The sequence below is a fragment of the Squalius cephalus genome, assembly GCF_949319135.1.
Source record: "Squalius cephalus genome assembly, chromosome: 22".
NCBI classification, from domain to species: domain Eukaryota; kingdom Metazoa; phylum Chordata; class Actinopteri; order Cypriniformes; family Leuciscidae; genus Squalius; species Squalius cephalus.
This window is the reverse complement of record NC_137143.1, coordinates 28394850-28422218: the sequence shown is the minus strand read 5'-3', so window position 1 is coordinate 28422218 and position 27369 is coordinate 28394850. Positions and strand designations below refer to the sequence as shown.

The 27369-nt window shown below is 40.1% G+C and overlaps 1 protein-coding gene across 7 annotated transcripts; it reads right to left on the bottom strand.

Annotated features, from left to right (window-relative positions):
- Window positions 1–315: 315 nt before the first annotated feature.
- On the bottom strand, window positions 316–24685 carry wnk2 (WNK lysine deficient protein kinase 2). 7 transcript variants are annotated; one of them, XM_079856952.1, is made up of 30 exons: window positions 24571–24685; window positions 22157–22827; window positions 19025–19197; window positions 18549–18769; window positions 18265–18422; window positions 17810–17898; window positions 17231–17450; window positions 16819–17101; window positions 15281–15762; window positions 13298–13402; window positions 13135–13173; window positions 12514–12681; window positions 11898–12314; window positions 11383–11604; window positions 11243–11283; window positions 10871–11030; window positions 10675–10791; window positions 10292–10462; window positions 10121–10172; window positions 9816–10022; window positions 8569–9422; window positions 8260–8317; window positions 8083–8150; window positions 7279–7862; window positions 6927–7177; window positions 6606–6818; window positions 5586–5684; window positions 5046–5090; window positions 2317–2570; window positions 316–2043 (listed from the first exon to the last, which is right to left on the bottom strand). In XM_079856952.1, the coding sequence occupies exons 1-30, from the start codon at window positions 24644–24646 to the stop codon at window positions 1744–1746; spliced, it is 6798 nt and encodes a 2265-aa protein (XP_079713078.1). In that variant the 5' UTR covers window positions 24647–24685; the 3' UTR covers window positions 316–1743. The 7 variants fall into 7 exon arrangements, with proteins under 7 accessions (XP_079713078.1, XP_079713079.1, XP_079713082.1 ...); XM_079856953.1 differs by having other exon boundaries at window positions 5610–5684; window positions 24571–24683; XM_079856956.1 differs by lacking the exon at window positions 24571–24685 and adding an exon at window positions 24166–24383.
- Window positions 24686–27369: the final 2684 nt, after the last annotated feature.

Genomic DNA, 27369 nt, shown 5'->3' with positions numbered 1-27369 from the left:
CATCGAGGCGATAGATATAAGCAACTACCTTGTCTTCCAGATATCCTTCTACTCTAGAAAACAAATGAAAGCATATAAGTATGGAGGCATACAACTTTTCTATGCCCAGTGCATGGCACTTCTCTTTTTGTCCTGTGGATTAACCTAGCAAACAAAACACTGCTGCGCCTCTCGATATTAGCTTTACGGTTGTTTACTTTGAGGAAAGTTATAAAGACTGACATTTACCATGACAAAAACAATGCACTCCCTACACCTGCTTAGTGCAAGATGAGACCTATGTCACTTAAGACTTCCAAATATATAACACCATTTAAAAAAAAAAAATTAACCTGTTTTAATAATTTGTTGTACAAGTATAGAAAGTGTATATGAGCAGATTTTGCCAGGTTTCAGTACTTCATCATGCATGGGACTTTCTACAGAACATTTGTAAGTTTAAGTATAGATTTTAAATGTTGCAAAGCATCAGTCAGTGCCTTCCGAAACACTCTAGTCTAGACAGTCAAATATTAGCATTATTAAGGAAAACAGTAGCATTGAGATGGCATTGTGCTATAAGATTGTGCAGTAACCACCGATGACCACATCAGCGGAGATCATTTAGCTCATCATTTCATTCATTGTAAAATTAGATTCTTCTATTCAAAAGATCACTTGACCGCATTACAATTTTGAAAACAGTTTTCCTCGAAACCAATGTACTTTTTTACTGTATCAGAAGATGTAGAAAATGACAAAAGAACAATATCCTCATAATAATGAATGCACACACCTTCAAAAAAAAAAAAAAAAAAAACATTAACTTAACTGAATTATACCATGTAGTGTTGAAATGCATTTTATAAACATCCAATAGGACATCATAAACTGCAGGTGGGGAAAACATTAATTTAGTTGGTATTATGCTTGGTAACACAAGATTAATAGCAGTCACCTTTACCCTGGGTACATTGGCTGGTACGCAGCACAGTCTGCAGTTGCTGTTCAAGGCACTCTTGCAGGCTTGTTCACCTGAAATGTACAGTCTGTTAAAGTTCTCTCTTGTTTCTCAGTGCAGTTCGTGGTCGTTACTTTTCTAGCATACGTTAATGTGTTTTGTTGACCAGTTCATTGTGAAATTACTTAGTGATCGCTGCAGGACGTCGTGAAAAATTCACAGTGATGTCATGATCATCGCTCCAAGCTCCAGTGTTTTCACCCAGCTGTGATGTGATACGATTCAACCCAAGCCACTGATTAACCTAAACCTCAACTTCATTCACATGTCAGGTTTATGCACATACGCAGATAGAGCTTATATTTACAGAAGATATTATAAACAGTGTCTATACACATCTACCCAAATTTAAGAGCATATTACCTTATAGCATTTACATATGTGTACAGCTCAAAGTGTTAAGGAAATTGATTCTGCACAAACACAAGCAAGCTAAACAAATTTTGATGAAAAATATACGTTCTGTACATATGCCTATGCTAAAATTCAGTTATGCTACATAGGCTATATGAATATATACAATAATAATACTCAATGTACATAACTGATTCATCACATATGTCTACATTGTTGGCCTGAATATTTACATGTTCAAGTGGGATTACTACATGCGCATTGTAAACGACTACATGCTAGCAACTGCAACAGATAGAATTGCACACTGAAAGGCCTAACCAGCACTCTAAAGAAACTAAAGTATTTTTGGCGACAGAGTAAGAAGAATAGGTACAGTGATGGTAAAGCTACATGGTCCTATTTCTAGAACTAGGAACCTCGCTGGGGGAAGAAGGTGCTGTCCAAGAAGGAGAGTGCATAGCAGGGAAAGCAAAGACTTCTTGGTTAAGATTGCCAGTCATTGTTGGCCAGTAGTCCATGTCTAAGTGTTGGGCATTCAGTATCTTTCCGTACGAGCTACCGGGCACCAAAAAACTGCGCTGGAGTACTTGTGTAGTGTCAGTCGCCATCCCAGGGGCATGGAAATCAATCTGCGGCCATGAAAGAGGCAGCTGGGAAGCATTCAATCTTTCTGATGAAACCGGAGCCTAAAGACAAGATATCACAGAATATCTTTCTTAGTTAGCACCAACCTTTTTTAACCTGAGCATTGAAGAGGCAGAACATCATCATCACAATTTAAAGATAGTGAAACTTCAGTCATCATTCAATTTACTCATCCTTTTGTCATTGCAAACCAGTATGAATCCATATAATAGATTTTTTGAAGAATTTTATGGCATCACGAGGGTAAGTAAACAATGTCAGAATGTTTTTCATACCCTTTAATATTTGGTAAGGGAGTATTTTAATAATCTCACCTCTATAGCGCTCCAGATCCTGGATCGGGTCAGTTGCTGTGGTCTTAGACTGAGGGATTGTGAGCGTGAAGGATGCCTTAACCCTTCTGCCCAGTTATCCATGAGTCTCTGAAGCTGCTGTGTGAATGCATCATCTGTCTTGTTGTTGCTGTTATTAGTCTGTGCTTGGGCGAGACCAATTGGCTGGTGAGGAGGAGGAGTTGATCCAGGAGGCATCGGGGACTGATTAGAGGCAGCTGATGCTGCTCCAGATCCTATGAAACAAGTTGGTTTGAGATGAATGAATAGCACAACAAGAGCTGAAATGCAATCCATACCTTCTTTAATTACATTAAAGGGTTAGTTCACCCAAAAATAAAAATTCTGTCATCATTTAATCACCCTCGTGTTGTTCCAAACCCTTAAGACTTTCCATCATCTTCAGAACACAAATTAAGATATTTTTTAATAAAATCTGAGCCAGTTCTGTACTCTCCATTGACAGCTATGTAACGAACACTTTGACGCTTTAAAAAGTTCACAAAGAGAACGTAAAATTAATCTATATGAATTGAGCGGTTTAGTCCAAATTTTCTGATGAGACACGATCGCTTTATACACTCACCTAAATGATTATTAGGAACACCATACTAATACTGTGTTTGACCCCCTATCGCCTTCAGAACTGCATTAATTCTACGTGGCATTGATTCAACAAGGTGCTGAAAGCATTCTTTAGGAATGTTGGCCCATATTGATAGGATAGCATCTTGCAGTTGATGGAGATTTGTGGGATGCACATCCAGGGCACGAAGCTCCCGTTCCACCACATCCCAAAGATGCTCTATTGGGTTGAGATCTGGTGACTGTGGGGGCCATTTTAGTACATTGAACTCATTGTCATGTTCAAGAAACCAACTTGAAATGATTCAAGCTTTGTGACATGGTGCATTATCCTGCTGGAAGTAGCCATCAGAGGATGGGTACATGGTGGTCATAAAGGGATGGACATGGTCAGAAACAATGCTCAGGTAGGCCGTGGCATTTAAACGATGCCCAATTGGCACTAAGGGGCCTAAAGTGTGCCAAGAAAACATCCCCCACACCATTACACCACCACCACCAGCCTGCACAGTGGTAACAAGGCATGATGGATCCATGTTCTCATTCTGTTTACGCCAAATTCTGACTCTACCATCTGAATGTCTCAACAGAAATCGAGACTCATCAGACCAGGCAACATTTTTCCAGTCTTCAACTGTCCAATTTTGGTGAGCTCGTGCAAATTGTAGCCTCTTTTTCCTATTTGTAGTGGAGATGAGTGGTACCCGGTGGGGTCTTCTGCTGTTGTAGCCCATCCGCCTCAAGGTTGTGCGTGTTGTGGCTTCACAAATGCTTTGCTGCATACCTCGGTTGTAACGAGTGGTTATTTCAGTCAAAGTTGCTCTTCTATCAGCTTGAATCAGTCGGCCCATTCTCCTCTGACCTCTAGCATGAACAAGGCATTGTTCACCCACAGGACTGCCGCATACTGGATGTTTTTCCCTTTTCACACCATTCTTTGTAAACCCTAGAAATGGTTGTGCGTGAAAATCCCAGTAACTGAGCAGATTGTGAAATACTCAGACCGGCCCGTCTGGCACCAACAACCATGCCACGCTCAAAATTGCTTAAATCACCTTTCTTTCCCATTCTGACATTCAGTTTGGAGTTCAGGAGATTGTCTTGACCAGGACCACACCCCTAAATGCATTGAAGCAACTGCCATGTGATTGGTTGATTAGATAATTGCATTAAGGAGAAATTGAACAGGTGTTCCTAATAATCCTTTAGGTGAGTGTATGATGAACAGATTGAATTTAGACTTTTATTCACATATAAACATTCATCACCAAACAGATACAGATGTTCAACCAAACCAGCTTGAAGAGCAAGAACAAACCTCATTGGTTCTTGAGAAAGCTCAAACATGATGCGTAACACGAGAATGGACCTCATTGGTTTTCGCACGTCGAGCAAGCATGCTTGAGCTTCCGTTTACCACAAATGATGTGTGCTTTGATGAATGTTTATATGTGAATAAAAGCCTTAATTAAATCTGTTCAGTGTATAAAGTGACCATGTTTCTTCAGAAAATATTTGTCTCTTTAAAATAAAAAAAACTGAAATCACTGAGATGTTATTAAAAATATCTTCATTTGTGTTCCGAAGATGAACGAAAGTCTTGGAACAACATGAGGGTGAGAAATTAATAACAGAATTTTCATTTTTGAGTGAACTAACCCTTTAAATAATTATTTTTAACTATAAATAGATTAATAATACACCTCTAAAATGTCAAAAACAAGACAAATGCTCATGTTCTTGGCCAACATATAGCAAATGTGTGTCCAATTATACATAGCTGACAACTGCAGTAACAAGTACTCAAGGGGGTGATAGAGAGCTCAACACAGAACACAGAGAATGTGATATTTGAGGTGTTATAAACTGTGAGCTGACACTTTTTGAATTGCAACTCTCTAAGAAATGTAACTTAAATAGAAGCATTTGCATTCATATTCTTTATTAAATATGTTTTAGGCCCATGCTATTATGGTGGTTGTAATGTGTCCATAGACATAGAGTGAAATTTAGTTGTTTTTTTTATATCCCAGATAACAGTTGGAGTAACAGTGTCAAGGTTTAAGCTGAGGCAAATTGTATTTTAAAAGTCTAAAGTGTTGAAATTAAGAAAAGACAATACTTACTGCTGCCACGTTCTTTACCAAGACACAGGCGTTTAAGGGTTGACCCTACAAAAAGAAAAGTTAAAATTAGTTTTCTGTAGAAAATCGTTGCACACAGAAACATATAAAGAGGTGGAACGTATCATTTATTGTTTAAAAGTTAGAACTGAAATAAAAGGGTCAGCTATTACAAATCAAAGAAACACTGAAAATAGAAAGGAAACAACATTGTGAACAAGGTTTAAAGTCACAGTGTTGGTTTTAGGCTTGCAAAAGTTAAATTAAAGTGAGATTAATGTGTCAAGCTGCGCAACTAGTTAAAGTATCTAGAAGTATCATTGGCATATAAAACAGACATTTGAATAAAACAGAATTGTGTTGGGATAAACAGAGGATAGAAAGAATCAGGAAAGAAAAAACACAGGATGGAAAAACAGAATAATTAAATATGAAGCATGAATACTCATAAATAATTAATAGAAGAGAAGAACAGAGTGGGAGAAAGATAGCAGGGGCTCCCAAGAAATGACATGGAAAATGGTGGAAAGGAGAGATACAAACAGATGGACAGAGAAACAGGCCCACTGAGGAATCTAGCGCGTGGTTTACTGCTGGATTTATAGGTGACCTGTGCAGACGCCTGGGGAGAAGGAGGCCAGCCTGCGGATAGAAGTGCAGAGGTGAGAGAAAGAGTGAGAAAAAAAAAAACATTATTTTAATGGATTCATAAATCTGGCTGTAATTCAACTTGTTAATGTCAAAGCATCTATGTAAAAGCCCCATTGAATTTACTTGACTTAAATGTTCGCCTTGAGGATTCTATAAACCACTTAAAGAAAAAGGATTTCATAGAAAATTTTTCAAATGCATGTCTAAAATTTCATATTGTTATCAATGTAATCACCAGCAGCCATATCACCCTGTAGCCCAAGACTTGTTGCCCACTGAAGCTAAGCAGGGTTGAGCCTGGTCAGTATCTGGATGGGAGACCTCCTGGGAAAACTAGGTAGATGTGTTAATGAGGCCAGCGAGGGGTGCTCATCCTGTGGTTTGTGTGGGTCCTAATGCCCCAGTATAGTGATGGGGACGCTATACTGTCAAATACACAGTCCTTCGGATGAGACGTTAAACCGAGGTCCTGACTCTCTGTGGTCATTAACCACAGAGAGTGGGGATGTAACTCTGGCATCCATGCCAAATTTGCCCATTGGCCTCTGTCCATCATGGCCTCCTAATCATCCTCATATACTGATTGGCTCTATCACTCGGCTCTATCCTCTCCACCAATAAGCTGGTGTGTGGTGCAATATGGCTGCCGTCGCATCATCCAGGTGGATGCTGCACATTGGTGGTGGTTGAGGAGATTCCCTCCTTCTATATAAAGCACTTTGAGTACCCAGAAAAGCGATATATAAATGTAACAAATTATTATTATTAATTGAATGCCAATTTCACCTGATATTTTTCTTTCTATGCAGGTGGGTGATAAAATTATATTGACTAGATAATCTTCTAAAATCAATCAATCATTCACAGTTTGCTACAAAAGCCAGACTTCTGGGAAATCAGAGTTAAAGTCACCTTGGCCAGGCTGGCTGAGTGGCCCATGTCCTTCTCCCTGTAGACCAGTGTAGATGTTGTCAGAGGAGAGAGATCCTTTGAGAGAGCAGGGCTGTTGGGTTTGAACCGGCTCAGACACAGAACAAGGCAGAGTCCCGGTCCCAGAATTAGCCCTGCCATCTGACAAGTTGGAAGCCCTGGCAGGAGACCCATTCAAGCTCAGGGCAGCTTCAGCTGAAAGAGAAAATTACATGTTATAATGCTCTTGGGTAGAATCCAAATGTTAAGGTACTTTATTAATGTCTTTATCATGTATGGAGATATTTTAACACTCCAACTAACCTGATTTTGTTAAATCATTAGGTTTGCTGGAGTCGCTAGTTTTAGAGGCAACATTTCTCAGCTGTTGTACTAGAGGACTGAGCAGTTTGCCAGCTTTTAGTTTGTGCCTGCTGGTCCTGCGCTTGCGTCCAGCAGGGGGTGCTGTGGGTGGGATGTAAAGACCTGGAGGGGGTGGTTTCCCTAATCTCATATAGAGAAGCTCAACCTCTTCTCTGTGATTGGCCTCCAATTCGGTTATCTCTTTCATGTGCCTGTACAAAGATGAAGCAAGCAATGGTGAGTAAGAATTTTTATTTTTGCTCTGATTACTTTTTTTCCATCATAAATACACACAGACACTTGATAAACTCACTTTTCTCTTAGTCTTTGAAGCTCCCTCTTTATATCGGAATCCTCCATCTCGGAGTCATTGTCACTGCTGACATAGGATCCATACACCCCTCCCTTTCTGCTTGGCGAATCAGAGCTTTGCACACTACTGCTGCGTCCGGAGCGCTTTAGAAAAGCCACCGCCCTTTTCATGAGGTCACTTCCTCTCCTTTCAGACCTCCCATGGCGGGATGGGGTTGTAGGTGCCATTTTGGCAGGGCTGCTCTCTGCCCCAGAGTCAGAGGACATGAAGCGAGTGTGAACAGTGACATCCGCTGAGACTGAGGTCTGTGCCCTTGGCAGAGAGCCTCGTTTGGTCAGGGGAGGTGGGGCGTCTAGATAAAAGTCAGGTGGGGCAGAATATCTGCTGCTGAGCTTTCTGCGCGTGACCTCATCTTCTGTGCTGACAACTGAGAACCTGCCGACAGTGGTGGCAGAAACAATCGGCTCTTCGTACACTGCACATTCTCCTATAAAGCCACCAGGGTGCGCTGGAGATGCTGTGCTGCTCAAGCTGCGCTGCTTTCGACCTTGACCTGACAGGATGTCAGTGGAGCTAGGCATCATCTAATCCAGAGTAATCAAACAAAATAAGAAGACAATATACTGATGTGACAATATGTCAAAATATTTCATATTTACAACCTTTATCTCATCATAAAATGAGGGGGAATAAACATTGGGGGGAAAATGGACTAACTCGATGTGGGCACCTAGATTATTAAACTGGAAATAAACAATCTTTAAACCTATATTTTTCTGCAGAAATCAGCTGTACATAATGTACCTTATATCGACTTCTAGATCCAGAGCAAGAGGCAGAGTGTGGCATGACGTGTCTCCTTGACACAGTAACTGTGGATAAAGATGGCTTTATGTTCTTATTGTTTGTAAATGATACATTTTTCTTGAAGAACGATTCTCTTGAGAAAAAAAGAAGGTAAGAAAGAAAATATCATCTAACCTCCAACGGCAGAGTCACTGAGAGCACTTAAACTGTCCACACGCTCTGGGATCTGTGGCTAAAAGGCAAAAAGTAAATGTTTTTAGGTGGTGATCCATCAAACACAATGCTAACTTCTAAATACCCTAAAAAAAAAAAAGGAAGACATGCTGAAAATTAGGGAATAGCTATTGGTAATAGCCATAGGTAAGATCATACAAAAATGTAAATACTTACCCATGCCCCATACCAAATAACCAGATTTTATTACAAAATCCTGGGACTGTCTATAAAAAAAACATAAAAATGGCAGATGGAGCTTAAACTTACCAACTGCTCTCCTGCTCTGAATCGTCCCTCTCCCATAAGACTAGGTGTGCTGGTTCCTGACCCTCCCAACGCACACTCTGGTCCTGATGGGGATTGGATATACTCTGTGCCAGATCCTGGAGTTTCAGCAGCACTTCCCGATGGGTACATGGGAGCGTACTCTTGATACAGTAAATTCCTCAGTTTCTCATCCAGTGTCTTGATAGTGCTGTCTACAAACCCTCCTCTGCCACGCCCCTCTCCATCTGATTCACTAGGAACAAAGTGGTGCTGGGAAGGAGCAGGGCTTTGGGGCAGGGAAGGTGCCTTAGTTCCACTCACAGTGGACACAGGCTGCTGCAACACCACAGGCTGCTGGGCACGTTCCACTCGACTAGATGTAATGGAGTGGAGTTGTTCGCGAGCAGACGTAGTGTCTTGTGATTGTGGTGGCATCACAGAGGATGATCTCTGAGCCCCACTGCTCACTTCTAGGGACAGTGGCATGACCAAGGGACAGCAGGGCACGTCCTCCACCATGGAGACAGCACATGCAATTTCAGCCATCTGCTGAGCAGTGTGCTTAGGGGAGACAGAGCCTAATCTGCCACTCTGGGTCTCATCCACAAAAACAGAACTTTGAGGATCCATGCATGGCTGGGATTGCTGCACATTGACCTGGGTGGAGCCTAAATTTGGCATTTCCTCTGAATGGGAAGCAGACCGAGCTGGCATTACAGCGGCTTGCGGAGCAGGGGGGGCTTGGGAGAGAGCAGCCAGAGCAAAAGGATCAGTAGTGGTCAAAGAGAGGGGGCTCCAAACCCCATAGGGATCACTTCCTCCTGATGGAGGCGCTGTGGCACAGGCTTCTGAATCTGTGGAATGAAAGACATAAAATGTAACAAAACATATCCTAAAAAAATGAACAGACATCTATTTGACTCTTTTTGTCAGGAGTAGGGCTGTGACGACACAATAATGATTCTCACCAATCACAATATTGCAGAGACTTTTTAAAACCTATTATTTGTCTATAAGCACAAACTCTGAAAGCAGCATTTCACAGCATGATTAGAGACACTTTTATGAGTTTTGAAGCAAACCACATAACAGAGACTGAAACTGAATCAATTAATTTTTAAGAATCACACAATTTTTTTTTGTTGTTGTTGCAATAATCAGCCCTATATCTGGCAGTTCATTCCTCCTTCCAATATTTCCTTGTATCTGTATCAGTTACACTAAGTTATGTCATAAGAAGACATTACCCATGGATGCTGAAGCAGATCCTGTGCTGGGTTCAGGAGGATGGGCTGAAGCACTCTCACCAGGCTGATAAGTGGCTGTCCCATCAGTTATTGTTGTTGTGGATGGAGATTGTGTAGATGGACCTCCATCTGAGGATGCGTCCCGACTGGCACCAGGAGCCTCTTCCACAGGGCAGATGATGAACCACCTCTTACCCGTGTGCAGAACTGAGGAAAGGAAAAGAACATTGATACATTCATACTTTAGCAAACATTTGGCGAGCATGAATTTTAAATTCGCCAATTATAGGAGGAAGAAAGTTTACCATTTTGCTGATACACTGGCTGGGGAGCCCCAGGTTGCTGTCCATTTATTCCCTGGAAAATAATAGAAGGAGACTGTAAGTATAATTCAATTTAGTGATATTAGTGAATTCAATTCTATATTTAAGATGTTCAGTTGTTTAAATGACTCGACTCCATGTTCCATGTCGTACCTCTCCCCCTTCATCTCCAGGAGTTTGTCCTTGCAAATGATTTTGCCCAAAATCTGATATCTTCTCTCCATCCATGTCCTCGCTTAGAATGTCTTCTGCCTTGTCGACAATGTCTTTAAGTTGATCTATAAAAATCTCCTTTTCTATTGGTAGAATAAAGCCATTTTCCACCTGGTACACAAATAAGAGAAACAAAATCTGCAAGGTTGCACAGAAAAGGAATTCTATGTGAACAGTTAATAGAATCAGATTAAACAGCTTTATGCACAAGACAATCTGATGTTAGACTATACAAATTTACATTTTTAGCTAAATTTTAAATCTTTTGCACGGCAATATTGTTTTGTAATACTCTGAATTTCCACACAGAACATTAATCTTACCATATAAGTGGCTATTTCTTCAGGTGCATCTCCATCAAGGTCAAATTTGAAAGTCACCATTTTATGATTGTGTGTCTCCAGCTGGCATTCCACCATCTTGTCACCTGTATTACTAACCTGAATGTATAAGAACATTTTAGAAGGCAATCACAAAAAAACTATTATATTTCCAAAAGAAGACATGTTTAATCCTTACATTTAGCATGCTTAGCTTTGGCTTGTTAATTTTTTCCTGGCGTGAGCGCGTTCGAGCGGATTTCCGGTGGTGCTTTCTGGGTTTGCCATCACCCTTTCCTCCACCAGTGGATCCTTCAAAGCTGTCACTTATTTCTTTACCAGATGCATCTTGGTTTAGGCTAGTCAAACAAAACAGAATAACCTGACGTTTAAAAAAGCATTCTAGGAGACTATTTGAGATGATTGCTACTGTTTTGATGTATTGTATCTGCCACTATAAACAGTCCAGATATACACATTGTAAATTATATAATTAAAGAATTACATAATGGCTGACTTCATTTAGGTATGCAAATCTCATTGTTTTCAGAGAAAAACAACTTATTCCTACCTGTCACATACAAAACTATGGAGTGGAATAGATACAGGTGCCTGTAAGGAAACATAATTATTTAAATGATCTATGTGGGACTTTGTTTGATGAATACATATAATAGTTAGATAAAGGATGTTGTTTATGCTTAATGTTACCTGGGTGTTGGGTTGAAATGGGCTGGGCTCTAGCGCAGGAGGAATTGGCATGGAAGCAGTGTCTGCTGTTTGCTGAGTTGTACTAGGCATGCCAGCACTCTCAGGAACAGCATATCCTGCGTGTATGCCAGAAGGCTGCAGAGGAGGCTCCACGGTCTCAGGTATGGCTTGGACAGTGGGAAACTTTGTCTCTGACTGCCTGTCCTGTGGAGGAGACTGGATCTGCGACACAATGGTATGAGATAGGGTCAGGATCTGCAATTCCTCATGGCGAGGGGACTCCAGTTGAAAACATTTTAGACCTCAATTGTAAGGTTCACTGAATAGCATTAATTATCCAGAAATTACTGCTATGACAAGGTACCAATTCCGATTAATGTACTGCCATTCTGCTGTCCCTCCCAAAGTAATTACTGAGCTTCAACAATTATGTGATCAAAGAAAGTATTTTGATTTGCATTCCCAATACATAAATCATTCCTTGCTCAAAGCAGGAAAGAAACCACAGCATTTACCTCTGTAAAAGGTTCAGAAATAGATGGGTCTTGCTGAGGGAGGGGAAGGGAGGGTTGTGTTGGCTGGGGTAGAGGTTGCAAAATGGCACCTTCTTGTGGTGGAACTGGGTAGTACATTTGCTGCAGATGTTGCTCAGGAGGAAGCATGTGTGGGGACAGGGCCATAGCCAGGAGAGGTATAGGGGTAGGCACATTCAGAGGGGTGGAGACGGGTGTGCCTGCTCCTAGCATGCAGGATACATTCTGCATAGATAGTGTGGGAGGAGGAGCACTGATAGGGCTTAATGAGTAGTAGGGAGAGGAGACAGGATGAGCATTTGTGGGGTAGGTAGAAGAGTAAGAGACTGAGGAGAAAGGTATTGGCTCTGTCCCTGCAGGTGTGCCCCCTTCTGGCAAAAGAGGATATGCCGAAGGAAACTAAAGAATAAAGAGCAAGATAAAAACGTAAACAGCCAGAGGTAAACTATAAAGCTACGTATTTGCATGTAGAATTAAGAAAATACCTTGACTTTGTTTAACCATCTAGAAATTCCACCCTTGCTAAAGAATGTACTTGCTGCGATATCCGAGTAAAGGTGTTGCACACATAGGCCTGTTTAAGGTTTCATTAACTGACCTGTGTGGCGATTTGTAGAGGCTGGAAAAGGGGTGTCTGAACATTTAGCTGTGGTTGTGGAGGAAGGGTAGCGGTGCTGAGCATTGAAGATGCTGACTGTAATAGATGCTGTGGAATGAACTGAGCATCTGAAGATGGCAGCACTAGGGGCTGAAGAGATGATAAAGTCTGGAAAAGACAAAGAGAAAAAAGAAATAAAGAATGATGCTAAATGCTAAACATATGAGAATTGAACGCCTTAATGAATTCAGCCATCATGTAATTCTTTAATTATATCATTTCAATGGGTTTATCTCACCTGATTATAGAGGCAGATACAACACAATGCATTAAAAACGTAGCAATCGTCTCAGATTGTCTCCTAGCATAACAAGTCAAATTTATTTCGAACACAGTTCCCACAGATAACGCTGGCAAATATCTTTATCTCCAACTAAATCGGCGGTAAAAACTGAATTTATTCATTGTTGAGCAACCCCAGGGATTTAGTTTACCAACTAAAACAGTGGTAAAACTGAATTTCTGAATTGTTTAGTAGACTTTTAATAATCTGATACATTTATGGCATGACTGAAACCAAAATCCTGTGACTGTGAGGATGTTTATACAGATTGTGTCTACCTGAGGCGGGAAAGCTTCAGGATGGAAATAAAGATGAAACTGAGAGAAATACAAACACAAGGAAGAACAAAATTCTAAATTAATCTAGTAAACTATCACTTTGCTAGCACACAGGCATGCATCCATCCTCATTTAAGGGAAGACGAACCAATAGCAGCCTTACCTCCTGTGCTACGAGGGCAGAGGCATGAATGCTCTGTGGACGAGCATGTGGTACAGGAGTAGCTGGAGCAGAGACGGTCTTAGATGAAACCAATTGTGTGGAAGGCTGAAAAACACATGCACAAAAACAAATATTAATATAGGAACATTTACAGCCAATGGCAGTTCTTTAAGATATTTGCAGGACAGTAACTCCAGCATCCAGTTTGATCTGACAGGTAAATTAGCAGCTACTGACAGGGAACAAAAGGGGAAATGTGTGACATCAACTCTACACACGGGGGATGTTGCTTTAAAAGGGACCACGTACAGGGATAATTTGCGGTGTTGCAGTAGCAGTCATTTATAGTTCAGTCAGCTTGCTGTGCCATCTTCTAGCAGTCTTTCAAGAGACTGTGCCCTTCAAAAGGACATAATAGTGCCTTGAAGATGGTCTCATTTCTATTCTTTTGGAAATAGCAGTGATTAGAGAAAATTGATTCAGTTTATTTTCAGAAACAAAGTATGAAGTATGAAATTTACATACAAGTGAGCATAAAACTAGGAGGGATTTATGAGCAATACAACATATTCTGGAAGCAACATTTTTCGAAGAAGGTGAAGAAGCTTGGAAAGTATGGGTGAGGCAAAAGCGATTCTCTTGTTTCTAGATTTCTCTGGCGGGATCATAGCTAGTACATTTTATTTTTAACCTACCACAAGACCTGGTCCAACTTCACTGTCCTGCACAGTAAAAGTCCCTTGTTCCAGATGTGATAGGGGTACACACAAAGAGCTTACGCTTTGGAATTGAGGTACATGGAACTTGTTAACACAAGTATCACTGTGGCCATCTCGAGGAGGTACTCTGTCAGTCAAGACAGGGGAACTGGTACGCCGATTGATGATATGATGTAGACAGCGATCGAGGTGAGACAAATCTGAGCTGTCTCCTAAACTATGAGAATGTGGCCCGCTTAAGGAGATAGGTGAAACTGGAGATGATGACTTGAGTGGGGAAGTTGAATTAACTGGTGAAGATATAGACATATGTCTTGGAGACATGTGAACTGGTGAGGGAATAGATATATAGACAGGGGGAAAGGCAATGCTATGGTTTAGTGGTGACATGTTAGGCACATGAGTTGTCACAGGAATCTGTGCAGGAGAATGGCATTTATGGACTGGAGAGGGTGGGGTGACTTTAACTGGTATTGAACTTGATATGTTCTCAAGAACAGAAACTTGCTTTGCAGGCAGTGTAGATATATATGGAGACTGTGGAGTCATATAAATTGGTGAGCTGGAGTCTGAATGAGCCAAATCAGGTGAGAATGATGGTTTTAATGAGGAAACATATGGCATATTTTGGTGGATATGGGAGGAAGAGGGTGAAGAGGCATGACCGAGAGACCCTCGACCCCCTGACCTTACAGCCAGCAATAGTGCCCTACAAGCCTGGCAGTTATATGGGTGGACATCAGAGTTCCTCCGACTGAATGACATTGTCTGGGACTGTGAATTCATTTTTACCTGCTGTGAACTATTTTCAGAGGTGTCTTTAGAAACATTATTTGGTGCCTGGTCGTAATTTGTGACTGATGAAGACACTGTAAAGTCACTTGTAGACAGCGACTGATTTATTTCATCCCTAGAACTTGCTTCAGGTTTGGGACAGCTATAAGTCTGATGATGCAGCTGCTCTAACAAATCCTGTAGGTCAGTTCTCCTCTGTAATGTGTCAAGGAATGAAGTGCTGCAACGTCTGGTCCCCGCCAAGTTATCAGATTCTAGCATAGGTCTTCGGAATTCACCAGGAATACTGCCATGTCGCTGCTCATTCAGTCACAGTTTAAGAAAAAGACAATTTGTTTTAAAATTCAGACTGTCATAAAAACATAGTGCTAAGGGAAGAAATGAATGGGAATTAAGACGGTGGCTTTAGAGTTTTTCTACAAAGTGAAGCTCAACTGCAATGATGAGGCAAATTTAAGTATAAACTTACAGGTGAAGGCTGGTAAGAGCTCTGATGCATGTGTACCGAAGACTGCTGAAAAGCCCCTTGATGTAGCTGATGAGCAGACTGCTGATATTGCTGGTGCAGCTGAATGGTGGGTTGTTGCTGGGGTGCTTGAGGCACCAAACCATGGGCCTGTGCTTGTGTAACCTGGTGCAGGGGACCACTAGGCTGTTGTTGGGCTCCCTGTGTTTGCTGAGGACTAGGTTGTTGCTGGGCCCCGTGGAGTAACTGGCCTATGGTTTGTTGTGGGACACCTTGATGCATTTGTAGAGAAGGTTGTTGTTGAGTCCCCAGAGGCGGGTGTGCAGTAGATGGCTGTTGGGTACACTGTGGCAATTGAGCCAGAAGCTGTGCTGGAGGGCTTAAGACCATTTGGCCAGTGGAAATTGAATCCGAAAGGGACTGCTGAGAGGTGCTGTCTTGGTTGCCTGAATGGCCTGTTATCATTGCTGAGCCTGAACTGCTGTCTGCAAACAACACAAAGTGCATACACAAGTTATTGATACTTTGCACGTGACGTCACAAGTACTGGCTGGCGGGCAAGAACGTCGTTCTCCAGCAATGAAACCCAGTAAACTAATCAAGGGTCGCCAGTTTTGCTATACAAAAGTTGGTGTTTTGAGGTGTAAACGACATGCCAGATAGTTGTTGTGCAATTGGATGCACTAACCACAGATGAGATAAGCAACCTTCACAGTAGGCTACACGTCTGTGCATATTACCATCAAAGGTAATTTCAACATTTGTTTGAATACAATGGGTGTATGATCATGTAATTAATCGTGTCTTTAAGTTACTGTAGTTTTGTCAATCAACACCACCAGTATTCACAAGCTGGTTCGGCGAGTCAGCTGTTTGTGTTATGAGTCTAAGCTAGGCTAACTGTGCATTCACACCGCCGCTGGCGAGAGCGGCAAAATTCATTGAAAATGAATGATTTCCGGGCACTTTGACGCTCTCGCCGGTGGCGGTGTGAACGCACAGTAACAGCTGTCATCTTTTGCTAACAATAACAGAAGTGTGTGATAGGTTGTTTTGAGGTTTGCGATATCTATGATTTTCAATGAGAACCAGAGATGACCCAACAGCAGAGCTAGATTATTTACAGAGGAATTATTACTGCTCGATTATCTTAAAAAAACTTGTCTGCTTTACACAATTTAGCTACCTTGGAGTTAATCCTAGTCATGCAGCTAGCTCGCTAACAGACTTGATATCTACTAGAAAGACAGGACTCAACGTTGAAAATACCCGTTTGTTGCCCGCCAGGTACCCGTGGTAGTCGAGACTGCAAAGTATCAATTGAAGCAAGTAAAATTTTGGCATATCTGCATTATGTAAGTTATACAAAATCAATGATTCAACTAAATAACTAACTAATCAAGTGAAATACTCTACATTACATTTTATTGGTTATGTGGATATTGCTAATAGACCCATTTACATAAATAAGAATTTAAAGACATTGGGAAAAAAACGTATCATCTTTTGTGTGGATATCTCAATATCTAGTTGTCTCTCACGTGTAGCTGTAGTCGCACTAGTCGGGGCACTGCAGACCAGGCTGACTGCTTCAGTCTGTAGTTCCTCAGTTTCGGATGGAAGACTGGGTGGTCCACCCAATGGTGGCCCTGTGGAGGGCACCTGAAGGAGATTCTGTGCCTCAGTCTTGGTGATGCTCTCTTCTGTTTTTCCATTACGGCCTAAGACAATCCGCTGCCGTCTCCACTTTATTAGAGACACACGGTCACGGATAGACTTACCCACAATCTTCACATCAGTCTCTAAAAAGAAGCCAGAATCCACCTGCCAGAAAACATAATTGAACAACTCTGAATTATTGAATTTTACTTCTTGACATTCTGAATATGTATTCCAAACCATATACCACTGAATATGTGTTTAAAAGTTTTGCGTTTCTAAAAATCAGTTTACCATTTCCTGGGCAACTGTTTCCGGGACTTCTGTCTCCAGGTCAAAGGTGAACTCGATAGCACCACTGTCTTTATACTTTCCCTTAAGTTTTTTCTGGTCTTCAACCCAAAGCCTCAGAGCAATGGAAGACTTCTTGCCGTCATCTTCTTCAGCCAGCTCTACTCTCACACCTGTGTCCTCCGCAAAGAATGCATGGTTTAGTAAGTCCTTTATGGAGTACCTTTTAGGAGAGAAAGATGTGATTTGTTTTGAAAAGAGCTGAAAAACAAGTCTGACATCTTGAAGGACTATCAACAATTCTACGATGTTGCTGTAGTAAATGGTATGAGCTATTTAACTGATTGACGATCCATGCAGGCAATTTACAATCAGACATATTTAATAACCAGGGGAGAATCGATGTCGTTAGCAGGGTTCAAATTACTGCAAAGGCAAATTACTGTAAAGCGTATCAGTTAAAGTCACAGCTATCCAAGAAAAGGTTGTCTGATCATGCAACGAGTGCCACATCTGACAGGAGCAGAGGCCTTTTGATCTTTATGGTTATGTGACAGGAGACTGTTCGGCTGATGGACTCACCTTTCCTCCCAGCGATGGCAGATACACTCTCCAATGATTTCTTTTATTTCAGGCACGGCCACCTTAATGAAACTGGCTGGCTTCACACCCTGTGCAGAAAATTAATAAGGAACCCAACACACACACTCAAACACATTGTTGTTACATTGAAAAATCTTAGAGAGTGACAGAAAGGACATTTTACAGCAGAAAAATTTTGACTTTCAAAGGAAACATTTTCCTTTATACCTGACTGCAATTACAGAACATGACATTATACCACTCAATTATTATCTACATAAATTGTAAGTAAAATCAGTTGTGCGTACATTATGCCATTGAACTGAATGTGATAATGTATGAATATGTATGAACATTTTCATGAATAAGTCCCTCTACAGCATTTTAACTTAAATAATATTCCATTCTGTAAATATAAATGTTGGGTCGGTGAGCAGCAGTTTGCTCAAACTTACACTAGTGACTTTGCGATAGATTTGTGCTGCATTTTGGCACTCTGAGTATGGATACTCAGATGTGGCCATTTCTAGCATACACATCCCAAACGCATACACATCTACGGCTTCATCATAGTGCTCCTCGTACATCTCAGGGGCCATAAACTCTGGAGTGCCTAAAAGAGGAAGAAAAAAATTATTTAATTTAAAATTATACATAACAAGCTACAATCTACATCATCTAAACTTGCTGTTTAAATGTTGTATTCAATATAGCCTAATCTGTTAAATCTCATCATTACCTATTACACTTTTGGCAAAAGAAGCTCTCTTTAGTGTGGCCAGGCCAAGATCTCCGATCTTGACTGAGCCTGTTGGACCAGTGATGAAGATATTGTCACACTTCAGGTCTCGATGTATAATGGGAGGGGTCCTCGTATGGAGGAAGTGAAGACCTTTTAGGATCTGTCTGCACCAGCTTCGTAAGACTTTTGGTTTCATCACCTTGAATCGCTTCAGATACCTACATATTAACAGAAACCGGGTAAGAGATCATTGTGTCTGACTCTTCACCAATCTCAATATCACAAAATCTGCTACGTTTTCAGGAGCATGTCATATTATTGGGCAAGTTGTCATCAGGGCAGATCTACTGTACATTACTCGGTGTCAAATCTTAACCAAGATTTCAATGCTTTACTATAATGTATACCAACTAAGTTACTTTCCCAGGTGTGATAGCATCAGCTGTTGCATGTCTTAGTTTTATGTGACTTACGTTTTTAGTGTTCCAGATGTCATCAGTTCGGTGACCAAAACAATGCACTTCTTCCCCTTAACAGGAGATTCCCAAAAGTCATAAAAGCGCACAATGTTTGGATGCTGAAGACCTTTTAGCATCTCTGCCTCCTCTTTAAACCTCTGACGTTCCGCTTTGGACAGCTTACGATCCTGGAAAGGCAAGGTGTTCAAGGTTTCAGGCATATGGCAGGAGAAAAGTAAGACACAGATGAACAGGTGGGAAGAGAAATGGATTGATAAACAAACATATTGTAACTCAATTATCCTCCTTTCAGTGAAAAGAGCTATACGAAATAACTCTTGACCAGTGAAAGATGTGTGTTCTGAAGACATTTAAGTCAATCTTTATTGATTTAAAGCGCACATTCCCTGTAATAGCTTTCTAAGGATAGACTATATCTGTTGTATTGTATTTTTGAATTTGTGTGGTCGTGGAGACAATGTCTCTAAACATGATATGACTAAGAAAGTCAAGAAGAAGATCAAAGGCAGGAAAAAGTGATAAGAAAACAACAACTACACTACAGTAAAAGCATATTGATGCAACATAAAAGGCAAAATATGCAAAATATGCAAAATATCCTCACTGTGAGAGAGATGAGTGATTAACATATTGTAGCCCTTTGATATGGAGTACAATGCAAAACATATAATTAACACAAACAGCATAATTCAAAAAAACATTTTATATTGGGGTTTGTCAAATAAACTTAATAGAACTGAAACAACATGTAATTGACCCAAAGTCTCTTTAGTCAGTGTACAAAATAGAACTGTTAGAGAGGTAAAGTTGGGCTTAACCTGGTGAGTACAGCTGTTATGCTAGGCTTGAAAATGCTACAGTTACAGAGTCATTGGTGGTTCACGTTCTGGTGTGTATCTATGGTCAAGAAGCTGACCAAATCAATACCTTTGCATCTGCCCTCTTCCTGCTTCTATATTTGCTAAACGCTGACAGGGAGTATCTGTAACATCTCTGTCCCTCACAATCAGGCAATGTGCAACCCCATAAAACCTCTTGAGACCCACCCCCACACTGCACCATCTAACACCACACATGAACTCAGGGACACACAGAGACTCATGTATTTTATTCGACCTCCCCCTATTCTTAATTTTCCATCTAATTTACTCTATAGTCTACAGTCAGTTCAGACCAAACATGATTGTTTCTATCTGAGTGACTAACAAATAAGAAAAAGCATATGCAATGCCATGATAAGGAATTTTATAGTTAAATATGTTAATAGGTTGTAATATTATCCCAATCTTTCATTACATTTCTAATAACATTTAAACACACAAATTAAACACGGTGACATTGATTACTTTCAGAGGTGTGTGTGCAACATCAAAAGCTCTCACAAAAGGAAATGAGCTTTTTGCTTTATGCATGGCCAGGGAGTGGCACTAAGATCTTTTCCTGAGATGTGTCTTGGATGAAGACTCCATCACACACAGAACAGTTTTGTTCATACATACTGTCAGCTCCTGATGCATCCCTGTCGGATAAATGAGGGATAAATCAGGTTGGGCGTTCAGCTGTACATAAAATGGTCCATTAGGAATATTTTTATGTTGTCTTGAGAACGCTAGTGCTTAATGTGAGGGAAGCCATGTTTCTTAGTACACAGCCATCTTCACCTCATCTGACCTGTTCCTCTGTCTCTCCCTTGCTCGCTCTCCTCCCTCCTTGCATATTTGGGAGCCTCAGCAATTTTTGTCTTACAGAGACTGCTATGCAGTCTGGGAACTATATGCTTCCCTTAACTCGATCCATGTGATTTTAAGATTCATAAAGCAGGATGAATCCTCCAAACCAAAACTGACAGCATGCCCCAAACAATAGCTGACAGCAGTACATACAGTAACACAGTAGCAAAAATCGCCCACACATAGAAACAAAAACCAGAGCATCCTCATGTATAACATCAGAACTCCAGAGATCATAACTGCCTAGTCATCCTTCCATGGACAGTGAATGCACAATTTATCTTTTGTTCCCAAAATGAAAATAAGCTTAGCAAGTAGTCCATGAAGTATTGCTTATTATTATAAAGGGCAAATGGGTATTATTTATGTAAGAAACTATGCGTCTAAAAATTGTTGGTTTAGACCTGAAAAATATGTGTGTGTATGTGTGTGTGTGTGTGTGTGTGTGTGTATATATATATATATATATATATAGAGAGAGAGAGAGAGAGAGAGAGAGAGACTATATATATATATATATATATATATATACACACGCTGTATAAGAGAGAGAGAGAGAATACTACGAGAAACTGTGTGATAACCCTGCACTGTTGCATCATTTCAGCAGGTAAGTGCACATGACCAGAGCTTGTCACATGACCCGTATGCAGAGGGACTGATCCTCCAGGGATGTGCATTGCTGCTCTCCAGAGTTTGTTTGTGTCCCCTCCCTTCAGCATTTCTACTGTAAATGTCTACTGGGATATTTTAGTGAGCTCTGATATATATTAAAAGCTCTGGCACAGGCTAGAAGCAGCACAAAGCTGTTTGCAAGAGGAATTACGGCGCAGTCAAAATAATCTCTCACTCAACATAATCGGGTTCTTTAAATATTTCAGAAACATTTTAACACTAAGCATTCTCAGTTGAACTCAGCTGAACCTCAAATGATTCTAGACATTGACAACACACGGAAACACTATTAAACAAAGGAAATCTGATATAGAATTGGTCATGGTGATTCAATCTCTCCATTTTACAATCAATAGTGCTGATAAAAGGAAGAAGTCATATCGGATGACCCGGCAAACATGTACAAGGAGAAAGCATTTTGAATGGCAACAGGATCATTCAGAAAAATATAGTCTTTGTTTTTATTAACAAATTTAAACAAACTACCTTTTAGCTTTTACTTCTAGATCATTGATATCCTACACATCTAGAGCTTAGCCAAGTCATTACACCCTACAAATTAAGTGGATCTGTTGGTTATCTGAAACTTTTTTTCTACAATGACAAGAAAGAAAAAGCCTGAGAGGAGGCCAACAGGAGTCCTACTATGCAAACACTGCAAGAACTGAAATGCCAGTGGTTAAATTTGTGTACAGAATGTGTACAGTATCTGTTTTCTTACCTGAAGTTCACACCAGGCCACCTCCACCCATGTCTCAGTGTCCAGGCCCTTATAGACTGTTTTGAAGGACCCTCTGCCAAGCTCAATATCAAACTTAAGAAAGCGCCCACCAGGAGAGGTGGATATCGCCTTCATTCCGGCATCTTCCTCATTCTCGTCACTCCCAGCTTTGTCCCCGCTGTTGGAGGTTTCAGGTGGTTCCTCATCATGTTTTTCCTCAGCCTCACTTGTCTCTGGCTCTTTGCTGAAGCTCTCTTTTACACAGTCTCCCTGTCCCACCGGACTCTTCGCATTAAAACTCCTCTGGACCACAATACGTGCACTTTTAACGGGACTGCTGGTGGTGTCACACTCTGAAACCTCGAGTTCTTGATCCTCTGACTCGGAGAACCACAAACTTCTGCGTATAAATCTCTGCCGGACCAGACCTCGGTAATCTAATAGAGGGTATGCGGTTGGATCGCTGGACCCTCTGTGTGCTGCAGCTGTGGGGTCCATATGAGTGGGGTGCTCGTGACCATTTTCATAAATTGCAGTCTTTTTTGAGGGGACAGAAGAAACTGTGATGCCCTCAGGCTGCGGCTCAGAGTTGGATCCAGTCAGGTTTTCCATCGCCGGACACTCATCTGTGACTTTCAGCCGTTTATGTGGTCCTCCTTGAATGAATGCACCTGCAATATGGCAAGTAGTTTATTCCTTTAACTAGAATCTATTTTTCATTCCTAGCATGTCCCTACTAATAAATAATTCAATAATGACTAGTATCTGTTTCAATAGAGTGGTGCAGGTATGACATCAGAACCTGGAAGACTAATTCGCCGCTGTTTCCTTCGAGATTTTCCTATGGGGGTATATTTCGATTTATGTGTAAAGCCTGTGGTAAACATAACTTGACTATACTTTGACTTTTGTTCTACAACGTAAATTAAACACCTATAGCAAAAATGCTACTTTTATAAGCAGTTCGTTTTTGAAAACGTACGCTTTTAATAAGTAACTAGATAAGACAGTTTGGGGTGTGAGTGTGTGCAGTGTACGTTGTAGAAGAAAACATCAAAGTATTGTCAAGATATGTTTACCACAGACTTTATTTTACTAATAAATTGAAGGGGAAAAAATCATAGGAAAATCTCGTAGGAACCAGCAGCAAATTAGGCTTCTGGGTTCTGACGTCATACACTTTATTTCACTAACTATTCATTAGAAACTAACACTTATCCCAGAAATCATAAGTATCTATTTAATTAGCACTTTTTCATTACATACTAGCACTTATTCCTTTTCTAGCTGCAGGAACACAATAGTTACTAGTATCTATTCCATATTTACTAGTATATAATTATTACTAGGACATATTTACATAAAAATATTTTTAAAAATCAGTTGTTACAAGTAACATTTTTAATCTCACCAGTTAAAGATGCTTTATTTTACTTGCCATTTAAAGTATAGTCAGAATGTGGTTATTTTACATTAAAACTCTTACAAGTAAGATTTGAAATGGTTCTACTAACAACAAGAATAGTGGAAATTTGTCACCGTAACATAGATATGGTCATAACGACTGGCAGCAAATAACTAGCACTAGTGACTAGTTACTAGTTAGAGATATTGAACTCCAATTTTCTATTGGATTACTTACCAGTAATGAACTAAATAAGTACTAGAAACATAAACACTATTAGTTTTTAAAGGAATAAATGTTAAAACGGTTTGCCATACCTTCAATGCTAGTCTACTGACGCAGTTCGGCATCATTTGAGGACCGAATGCCAGACTCCTCGTTTACATATAATAGCTCATATCAATTATGATCAAATATTTATGCAATAAGTTAAAAGAGCAACACAAAATAGCCTATATACTTACTAATGGCATTAACTTATGTTTCAAGTAGCCTAGGAGGCAAACTCCCTTAGCCTACATCAGAAATTCATGCCACAAAAATACTAAAATATTAGAAAAATAATTAGTATCCAGTGAGAAACTAATATTAGTATCTAACTCACCATGCTGGGTAGCTGACAGCGGTTGTCACGTTGTTTAAGCCGCCACAAAACTATGAAGTGCGCAGCTGTCCCTTGGAATAAGATTTTAATCTCAGACATCTACTTTCACCAAGCAACCACATAGCCGCTTCAAACCCGAGCACCCTTGGTTCTTATAAATGTCAGCGTCTGTAGGGGACATGAAATCCACAGCACGTTGATGAGATTATTTGCTCACTGCGGCAATGCTCTCCTCATCTCGGATAATACGGCACCGACACCTCCCTAAAGATTCCTCCCTCGTTATTATAGCGTTCAGAGTTAGCTTCTGTTACAGTGCTGCTGACTGATGCTCTGTTACGGACATCCTGCAGCGCCTAGCAACACACTGTGTGTCCAATAAAAGCGTGTGTTTTTAGGCGGTACCCTTATCCTCCTCTGCACGGGTCGTCATGGACCACACGGGACTCTGGGTCCGCCCAAACCTCAGTGACGTGACCATGAGCTCGACTGAAGGACGGAACAGGACACGTCACTGTCCTGCAGACACAAAACTAATCGTCAGATATGTTGAATTAATATTAATATAACTAAGTTTGGAGTAGTTTACAGCAACTTCACATATACAGCATCTCTTTACCGCGCTCAATATCACCTGTTCTCGCCACGTGACTTGGTTAAGACTGCTGAATATTTAATATGAATGAATGTTATATGACGATGCTTTTTTTATTCTCTCACCCCTCCCCTCCTTCTCTTCATCTCTTGCTGAAAGATAATGTTCCACCTACTGGAGAAAGCTTGTTTATTCCCTCTGCAATATCATTTACAGTAGGCTAGCTTCTGCATTCTTATAATGGAGACCAAAGGGTGAGTTGCTACATCATTTAACCAGTAAGAAATTTGGGTTACACTTTATTTGAAGGTGTCCGTGTTACAGTGCAATTAAGTACTTGAGTAATAATAATTAACTAGCCTACATGTACTTACTCAAGGGTTAGGAATAGAGGTTTGGTTGCATGTAATTATGTACTATGTAGTAGTAATAACCATAAAGTATGCATAGTTACTAGCAACTATACAGTTAACTATACAGTAACAACATGTAACGTGTAACAAGGACTCTGTAAAATCAAATGTTACCGAAATTAGTTACAGGGTGAACTAAACAACACTTTCCTGATTTTATTGTAAAAGTTGCACAGTAGAATGACAGTTTGCTACAAGATGTGAGATAAGATGAAAAATGTATTCCATTAGTGTAACAACAACGCACTCCAGTACTGGGGTAAGTTGTAACAACAGCACTTTTTGTGCTCGACATTAAAGGCAATTATGGATATATATATATTACTCAAAGCGAGTCACATAAACTAAGACTGATAAATTTGTTACAACACTTTGTGGTCTCCTCTATTCAGACAAAATCACTTATAGTGCTCTGTTCAATAATGGAAAGTGTATGGACAATTTATTACACTGTAAAAGGATAATCTTTATCACTTAGAGATTTTAAAGGAAAATATGCAGTGAGGGTCAGAAATATCTTATCATTGCCTGAGGTATTTATAGAAACTGCACTTCTGTAATAGGCTACTGCAATTAATTAGTCTGTCATGAGTCTGTACTTTAAGAACTTGACACATGTTGTCGGTGTTCTCTCTTAAACTACAATTCAATTATTCTGCTCTGTCCCAAGATAGTACTTTCCATGAATAGCCTGAATAGGACTTGAATAAAGAAAAAGAAAAACTTAAAAAGAAAAACTGTTTTACAATAAACTGACAATAAAATTAAAACAAATAGAATAGAATTAAAGAATATTCCGATTCAAAAGATATATAGGTATTAGATTTTCAGGACAGAAAAGATAAAAGACAAAATATCTTAAATGTATCAGAAGAAAAGATGCAAGATGCAAAACTCTTTCATGCAGGCAATTTAAAGTCATCTTTGAATATCTGCTAAAGCACTTGTACAGGTGTTGTTGAGTTCAGTATCTAAAGTAACACACTTTACTTGAGTTATCAGAGTGAACTGTCTGTTGAACACAAAAGAAGATATTCTAAACCAAACAGTTGAAGGGAACCATTGCCTTCTGTGGGGAAAATGCTATGGAAGTCAGTGGTGCCCCACAACTGTTTGGTTACAAACATAGGCCTACTTCAAAATATCTTCTTCAAAGAAATTCATTCGGGTTTGGTACAACTTGAGGGTGAGTAAATGACAGAATTTTCATTTATGGGTGAACTAGGCTACCCCTTTAATCCAGAAGGAGAGATTTCATATGCTTTACTTATATGTAGCTAAAATACACGTGAGTTGTGTTTCAACCACCACTAGATGACAGCACAAACACAGATGTCCGGATCCCGGAGACATGGACAAAATCTTTTTTTTTTTTTTTTCCAGCTTTTGCAAATCTATTCTGTTGGCACCGAATCAACGATCCGAAGGTCAATGCGCGGTCTTAGGCTCACACAGTCATGTCTGACACATCTCTAAATGAAATAGGACTCCACCAATTAAAAATGTTTCAAACCGTTGGGAGTGATCATACCTGCCTATTACACTAATAATTTCTACACTGATAAGAGCACGAACTTTGGTATTAGATTATGGGCGTTTGTCGGCTAACTTTGTTGACAAACGTATCGAGCCTGGACTGTAAAGATTTGAAGTCCGACTCATTTCTAAGAATCGGTTCTTTCGAACAATTCATTTAAAAGAACCGTATTAAAAAGCCATTCTTTTACATAAAGACTAGCTCCTTTATCCAGACCAGAAATGCCATTTTATGTAGTCTAAACATTTCGGACATATAGCACATATTACTGTTTATTACGTTTTTTTTCTATTAAAAATTTTGTTTATTGAAATATTATGCTGTAGGATTTGTTGCAGCCATGATCCGGTGTCTGTGTGTTATTTTGTCAGAAATGATCAGAATTACGCTTATGTAACTAACAGCTGCTATAGAATCCAGCTCCACCAAGCTGAGAAACCAGCTTCAAACCCAAAAAATAAAATCAAGCCAGCTGAGCTGGTTTTGGGTGGTCTTACCAACTTGCATCTACCAGCTTTACCAGCTTGACCACCTTGAGCCGGTCTAGCATGTTTTTTCCAGTAGGGCCTGCTTGTAAAAATAAAATAAAAAATAAAAACAAGAACATACAGAAACTAGCTTATTTAATTTGCAACTACATTAAACGCTGTTAAAATTCA